Source organism: Bradysia coprophila, unplaced genomic scaffold (assembly GCF_014529535.1).
Source record: "Bradysia coprophila strain Holo2 unplaced genomic scaffold, BU_Bcop_v1 contig_232, whole genome shotgun sequence".
In the NCBI taxonomy this organism is placed as follows: domain Eukaryota; kingdom Metazoa; phylum Arthropoda; class Insecta; order Diptera; family Sciaridae; genus Bradysia; species Bradysia coprophila.
The window spans coordinates 14,461,346-14,468,831 of record NW_023503493.1 but is presented as its reverse complement, the minus strand read 5'-3'; the positions used below and the strand labels follow the sequence as shown (position 1 = coordinate 14,468,831).

The 7,486-nt window shown below is 38.3% G+C and overlaps 2 protein-coding genes across 2 annotated transcripts; one reads left to right on the top strand and one right to left on the bottom strand.

Annotated features, from left to right (window-relative positions):
* Nucleotides 1-3,540: 3,540 nt before the first annotated feature.
* LOC119076886 (ATP synthase subunit b, mitochondrial) lies at nt 3,541-4,819 on the bottom strand. The gene is made up of 3 exons (XM_037183890.1): nt 4,672-4,819; nt 4,339-4,468; nt 3,541-4,276 (listed from the first exon to the last, which is right to left on the bottom strand). Exons 1-3 carry the CDS (start codon nt 4,697-4,699, stop codon nt 3,709-3,711), a joined length of 726 nt encoding a protein of 241 aa, XP_037039785.1. The 5' UTR covers nt 4,700-4,819; the 3' UTR covers nt 3,541-3,708.
* A 1,418-nt stretch (nt 4,820-6,237) lies between these two features.
* On the top strand, nt 6,238-7,232 carry LOC119076887 (DNA replication complex GINS protein SLD5). The gene is made up of 3 exons (XM_037183891.1): nt 6,238-6,421; nt 6,515-6,959; nt 7,023-7,232. Exons 1-3 carry the CDS (start codon nt 6,329-6,331, stop codon nt 7,142-7,144), a joined length of 660 nt encoding a protein of 219 aa, XP_037039786.1. The 5' UTR covers nt 6,238-6,328; the 3' UTR covers nt 7,145-7,232.
* Nucleotides 7,233-7,486: the final 254 nt, after the last annotated feature.

The following is a 7,486-nucleotide window of genomic DNA, read 5'->3' as shown; positions in this document are numbered from 1 at the left end:
TTAACATGGTTGTTAAACCTAACATAATTTTGTTTGTGAATTTCCTTGCTCCAGTTAACTCTACCAGCTAATGTACGACAAACACACACGGCATTATTTAGTACAAAATACTCCCTACACAGTGTGTAGTACACACGTTGAGCTCTTTGGCGTCGTTGACGTCAACTGGTGCACAAATACACTGTGAAGCTTGTGCTGTGACTGTTTAATGTATACAAAATACAAAATTGTATCTGCCACTTGGTAGATTCAGTTGGAGCAAAAAAACTGCACTAATTGTTGTCCTGTACCCTTGATTGGGGAGACGGTCTGCCTATCCATATAAAATTTTTATGGAAGAAGAGAAGTAATCAAATAATATTAGAACAAGCACTTATCGGAAAGCAACTCACCAAGTCTCTATGCAAACTGACATAACGCTTCATAATACTTCGATCGTTAGCTAGAGCAAATTGTTGAGAAAATATATTCTGGAACTCTCTTGAATTTGCAACAAATTTTTTCATCAATACCTTGGCCCTGAGTCTACTGTAACTCTCGATTTCTGTTAGTTTTTATAGCCCGAAATCAAGTACGAGCACGAGCACAGCACTGATTCTAGCATGAACATTGAAAGTATTCGGAGGCTGATGAAATAACAGTAGCTGACATTTTGTATATGTATATGCACATGTACATACACAAAAATCCACTCACACATACACACTTTGTATCTTTTAGGTTGAGTACAAATGGTAACATAAACTTAATTTAAAAAACAAAATGGCGGAATGAAAGTGATTGTTTACTACTGTACTGTGCTTATTTTGTAAAGATAGATGACTTGTTTATTAGGGTGTAGCGGTTTTTACCAAATGTCTTATTTCTTTTAAGGCTCAGCCGAAAATCCACTCAGCTGGTCCATCTGATCATTTTATGGAAGAAAAAAAAATTTCAAACTTTAATTTTATGCTGCCGCCAGATCGATTTTTGAAAATTTCGTCGTTTTCGTTCCACGTCACATGTATCGATTTTTTACGGTGGGCTCAGTGTACATAAAAAGTTGGGTCCATATGGTAATCTAATCTCCGGATCTCACTGATTATTTTACAAAAAAGATCAAGTCTAAAATATATTTTTTGAGTTCGTGACTGATTGTCAAAGTTCCGTGATGGTGATTTTGAGACTTTATTTTGCTACAAAATTTGATGAAAATGTGCAAAAATTTAAAATAAATGACCGCGGTGAGTCAAAAAAAATCAGATTTGAGTTGCAGTATCTAAATTTGATAATTATCTGATGAAAAGTAGTGATTTTGGTACATTAAATGTTGGCGATGACGATTACATCAAATCAATAATTTTTTAGCTTAGAATGTATTCCCAGGTTCTGACAATACGAAACCTTTAATTTTAAACGTTTCTCAGCTAATTTACAACATTAAGAGTGATATCGCCAAATCTTCAGGTGATTGGGAAACAAGAGGTCTCCGATTTTAATGAGTAATAGCTCGTTGGATTCGTCTTTCAATTCTAGGAAACACGTGTCTTTCACTTTTTCTTAAGAAAATTTGTTTTCTGTGATAAGTGCTCAAAAGCGAAGACATGCCAGAGGGTACCGAAAACAGTTTTTCGGCAATAACTGAAGAAAAAATTATTTTAAATTGTTGTAATGTTGTACGATTGTCGGCCTTGGAAAGACCTACAGGTAGAGTATACGCACCGCTTGGTGCTAGTTGATCCACGAGAGTTATGACTAGAAATATAGTGAATGTTCGGAGAGTCCGCCTTCTCTGCAGCTTTGATGTTCCGCAGAACTGAGTATGGGGTGTTGTCAACGAATATATTAACATTTTGGGCTGGTTGGGTATACTGTGATTGTCTTATTTATCGCGCTGATAATAGTTATTTAATAGCTCGCTTCGCTCTGGCCGTTTCCTCCACGAATCGAAAAACATAAACAAAGCTACATCTCCACCTGAGACTGTTGTACATATCCTTTAGGGATTACCCACTCTATACCAATCTCAGGTTTCGCACCTTCGGATATTATGAACTCCAAGATGGGGATCTACCATCATTAGATGATAAGTGCCTTAACGACTTCTTCTCGAAAACTGTGAGATTTCCCTGATAGAAGTGGTAACGTCAGGGAGGAGGAACAAAGGATCTGCCAAAAAATGGAGGTGGAAGTCCACTTAAAGATCTCACTCACATATTGGGATTTTCCTTGCGGGTTCCTGCTTCTCTATTGATCAAGTTACCTATCCTATTAGTAGGCAGTGCGGGATGGAAAAGTTGTATCCGATGTGGATGATTAATTTTATACACTTTCACTTGTCGCCCTAACTTCGTTCGGGCTACAGCTCACGCAATCTACCGACTACAACAAAATACGTAAGTATACTCGAAAGGTAAATGAATTTGAGAAACTCAAATTCCTCATAGCCTAAGTGAAATCTAGCACATGTGCCAGATTACCTTTTTTCCTAGGTTTTTGAGAATTTGGCACACGCAACGAAGCTTGTGTGCCAGTTTTGTGCTAACTCATTTTAATCTGGAAGTTATGATTGAGTCTGTGAGTCAATAAATTTGTCATTTTACGAGTTTTCGCAGTCAAAACTAATAAATTTGTCTTTTTACAAAATGACGCAAAAAAGCTATGGCTTTGAAGGCATCGAGATAAATTCAACAATTTGTCTCCAAACTAGAAAATTCGTCCTTTTACGAAATCTTGCATAAAAGTTGCGATGTCTTGGAGGAATTGAGTTACAAACAAATTTTTTTTTTTTTTTATCGATGGAGAACCTAATTATAAGACACTTTGTCTCGTATCATATGCCAAAAAAAGTTAAAACTTTTTTTTATAAATCATTTTGAAAGTCACTAAAAACACGAAAATTCGAATCGAAATACAAAAATTTTTGATGACATACTGTATTTCTATTCGAATTTTCGTGTTTTTAGTGACTTTCAAAATGATTTATAAAAAAAAGTTTTAACTTTTTTTGGCATATGATACGAGACAAAGTGTCTTATAATTAGGTTCTTCATCGATAAAAAATAAAAAAAAAATTGTTTGTAACTCAATTGTCGTTTTCCGACCCTATTGAGCAATCTTCGTCGAGCAGCTAAACGTTGTTCCTCGAATCGAAACATCACAATTCCCTAATTTTTGCCAAGCCTTCCCTTTATAGGTAAATAATGTTGACTAATAGTGACAGACGGCTAACTATGATTAGCACACCATTCACTTTTATTTATTTTTCTATTATGGCTACCGTGTGCCAATTTCCAAAGTTGCATGGTGCCAAATTACTCTTCAGATGGTGAATCTGGCACTGTGCTAAATTCACATTACAGTGGAAACTGGCACGCATCAAACTTGCATGGTGGCAATTTACCCTACCCCGAGGGGAGAAAATAAAGTTGATCACATCGCATGCATTAAAAGCCTTTTTCTGTTCTCTTGGTTTTCATTTTCTTTATCAATGGTTCCAGATGCTCGAGAAAAATTTACAGGAGGTTATGGTGGGCACTTCCGTTCCGGGTCAAAAACTCGTTAATTTTCTAATTTTCGTATTTTTTTTTTATTTGAATATCTTGACACAATTTGCAATGTTTTTAAATATTCCAGCAAATGAAATTGTGGCCATTGAATCTAGAGCATCGTAATGTGGTTTATAGGTGTGAAAAAGTTTCATTTTCCGAATGTAACATTTTGCCTCCTCTATTTGTTGGCTGCGGCTAGGGCTCCCAAATCCGAAATACATTTGTTGAGGGTCTCCTTCTCCTGATCGGGTGTGATCGATTTAAGGACATTGTTGACGATCCAGTTAACCATATGCTTCTGATTAACATTACGAACGACAGTTTGACATTCAACTTGGTAGTCCAAGCGACGTTTCACCTCATTGTACACGCGAGCAATACGTTCACGGTACGCGGCTTCCAATTGCAATGCCACATTCTCTTTCTTCGCTTCCATCAGCATAACCTGTCCATCGGCACGCCATTGCTCTGTTTTTTCCGCCTTGATTTGTTCTTCGTAACTGGCTAATTCGTCGATGCGACCTTGGTTCAAATCATTGGCAATTTGGTCGATTTCTTTGTCACAGTAAGCAGCGATCGCTGGACCAAGTTTTTTGACAGCAAAGATGATCATGATGGCGAATGAAAGACCATTGTAGTATTCGTGCTCCATGACATAAATTTCCTTGGAACAGAGATAGGTGGCGAGACCGACACCGAAAGTATACGGACCAGTCACACCCGTTTTTTTGTAGAAGAATGTGAACCTGAAAATTTTTGGTAAGATTTTGATTTCGCTCATGGCCGGATCGTCTGTTGCTGCACTTACCATTCTTCTGGCAAAAAGCCCATACGGACTTTTCCGGGCTCCTGGCGAACAGGTCGCTGGAAAAGCTGATCCGAACTGGCAGCTGATGCAGCGGATGTTCTAGCCACAACAGTACCGATTGGTCGTTGCACTGAAAGCGAAATGAAAGAAATTTGCTTACAAAACACCGCAAATCATCGAAATGAAAAAAAAAATTCTTGACGTTTCAATGGAATGAAATGATTACATAAACCCCGTTCTTCGGTGCAATTTTTAGTTCTGTACCGCCCAATCGACGTTAAATTTAAACGTATCGTTTCGATGAAATTACACTGAATTCGGATTTGTATTTACCTGAGAGTATTGCAGCCCGGGACAACATTTTTTGATGGGAAAAATTAATTTTCGAGTATCTCACGTTCCCTACGACACAAGTCAAAAAAAAATTGACATTCGATGGCGGACGACTAAAATTTGGTTCACTTTGCGTTCGTTAGGCTCGTTAAGAAAGAAAATTTCACGAGGATTCGTTACCTTTACTCACTATATTCAAAATAATCTCGTCAGGTTACAACTGAGCCAAGTTCGTTTTATCAAAGTTCTGTAATGCTTAGTTTCCTCTTACCAAAAAAGTACTCCGTGTGAGAGACAAAATTGAATTTTTTCAATTTTTCCATTGTTTATTTGACAGTTTGCTCTCTCACGGAGTGCTTTTTGTTGAGTGGAATGGACACCTAAGAACAGGTAGAGACAACCCCGAGTTGTTCACGAAGGCGGTGACACACAAATTGCGTCAACAGCCGCGAGGTTTATATGAAAAATGCAACTTAACAAGAACAAAAATTTGAATTTTCCAAAAAAATATTTTCTTCAGGTTGATTTCTCAAACTATCTGTAGTGAGTGCGTTTATAAAATTTGGTGTCACCCGCCTCCGTGGTTGTCTTAACCTGTTCTTTCAGAACTTTACATTTTATGACTGATCTATGACAATACCTGCTATTTTTAAAAGTGAATAGAATAAATGACGAAAATTGACTAACACATCCCACCGGAATTTCCAGTCATTGTTCCACTCAGTTTCTTCAATAGACTTGAAATTTTCGCATATCAGTATCTGGACGAGACGCATAATACCTACCTGAATGTATAAAACATTCAGCTGGGTTCCATGCGTCCCGTTCTAAACAAATCGTTCAATAGACCATGATGACGTGGAAATGCTTTGAAGGGGAAATTTGATTTAAACAAAGAACTTGCGGGAACTGTCAAACGCTTACACAAAAATATTTCTCCATCATTTGACGCTTGCCGCAAGTTGGAACAATAGAAAATTGTCCCGTTATAACAGTCTATCTCTAGGCTGAACGTCGAATCGTTTGTTCGGTTCGTTCCAGGTTTTTTTTTTTTAAATCATATCAAATTTTAATTAATTTAATTAAAGAAGTAGATGCGCTTGACGAGTATTTTCTAGCAGACCAGCTGGTAATCGGTCAAATGGGTTGGTAATTTACGTGGTTACAGCCAATGAAAGTAGATAAGTAGGTATGGTCAGTCCATACAAGTCGGAGCACATACGGATTTGCATGGCGCCACCTCAAACGAACTCATTTCTAGTGGAAATTTGCACTAGAAATGAGTTCGTTTCAGGTGGCGCCATGCAAATCCGTATGTGCTCCGGCTAGAACAAATTTGAACGTTTGGCCATACCTATCCATTTACTTTCATTGGTTACAGCCAGGGTCTACACTGAAATTCAACTTGACAAAATCAAAACCAAAATCTGCTGCCTTTTTCATGTAGTTCGTTAATGTTATTGAGGCGCTGTATTCGTTCGCCCCTTCACCCTCGCATGAATTTAACGAATTTCGTTCAATAAATTTGTGAACACATTGAAACACGGTTGACGGCAGCGGCTTGTGTTAATACGTCAATTTGTTTACTATATTTTGGCGGTTTTGAAACTTTTGTAAATAGTTTTCCAACGAAATCATCGTAGTTCCGATACCAATCATGGATACAGAAACAACTAATCCTGAAGTTTCAGAAGATATTGAAGTCGACGACGATGATGATGATGAGGAAGAGCCGATTACAGCAAAGAAAGTGAGTCCATACCCAACTGTTTACCATAGGGGTAGACTGTTTACACTGTGTACATGAGTGTAAACATAACTCAGGTTGATCTGTTCTTTCCAGGTGCTTGATACACTACGACAGGCATGGTTGAACGAAAGATTCGCTCCCGAAATTCTTCTTCACCAAACCGATATGCTCGATCTGATGCTCGGCCAGGTATCGCACATGGAAGAGAATGTCAAGCAATTGCCAACGAACGATTTCCGCGGTATCATCCATCGCATGGAATTGGAACGCATCAAGTACATAATTTCCAGTTACCTGCGGTGTCGACTGGCGAAAATCGAAAATTTCACCGATTTCATTCTTGCTCAGGAAGCGACCCGTGACGAGAAACTTTTGTCGGATGGAGAGCTCGCCTATGCAACAAGCTACCTGAAGATGAACAAAAATCATTTCCAGCAAATCGTTTTGCAGCACATTCCGACACTGAAAGATGATTATGCCCAAAATATGGCTCGACCCAACGAAATGAGCCACATATTTCTGGTGGCGAATAAGGACGGTACGAAACTATCTGCAACACATTCACTTCGTATAGTGACGCTAATTTTCCGTTCGGTTTCAGTTCCTTCGGTTATTGTTGGTGTGAATGATGAGGAAGTGGATTTGCAGGTCGGATCCCGCCACATTATGCCGTACAAATTAGCTGCAGATTTACTGAAAAGTGGAGACGTACAATTGATCTAGGACACCGTTCTGATTAAGATGCCAATATGTAATCTCGGAGATGTCACGAAGGTAGATGGAATAAAAAATGAGTTGTCGTTGCTGTTAATGCTGGCAGTTTTATTTTAAGGTTAGTACAGAGTTCGTAAAAATGGTTGAAAAATTCGAAAAATAGCATACGGTCCATAAGTTGAAAAATCTGTAGAATTACGGTCGACTAATTTCTAATTTTACATCATGCCATCCGGATTTTTGACGAGTATGGTACCCATCGAATCCTTGCTTCATTACGAGTTCAACGAGGTATATCTCGCCTCCCTCGGAATTGTCGTTTTCGTGGTAGAGCTGTTTGAAAAATCGGTG

Coding starts and splice junctions, on each gene's coding strand:
- LOC119076886 (XM_037183890.1), bottom strand. CDS start 4,699: ATGTTGTCCCGGGCTGCAATACTCTCAG. Junction 4,469..4,671: donor CCGGGCTGCAATACTCTCAG/GTAAATACAAAT, acceptor TTTCGCTTTCAG/TGCAACGACCAATCGGTACT. Junction 4,277..4,338: donor GGCTTTTTGCCAGAAGAATG/GTAAGTGCAGCA, acceptor AAAAATTTTCAG/GTTCACATTCTTCTACAAAA.
- LOC119076887 (XM_037183891.1), top strand. CDS start 6,329: ATGGATACAGAAACAACTAATCCTGAAGTTTCAGAAGATATTGAAGTC. Junction 6,422..6,514: donor AGCCGATTACAGCAAAGAAA/GTGAGTCCATAC, acceptor TGTTCTTTCCAG/GTGCTTGATACACTACGACA. Junction 6,960..7,022: donor TCTGGTGGCGAATAAGGACG/GTACGAAACTAT, acceptor GTTCGGTTTCAG/TTCCTTCGGTTATTGTTGGT.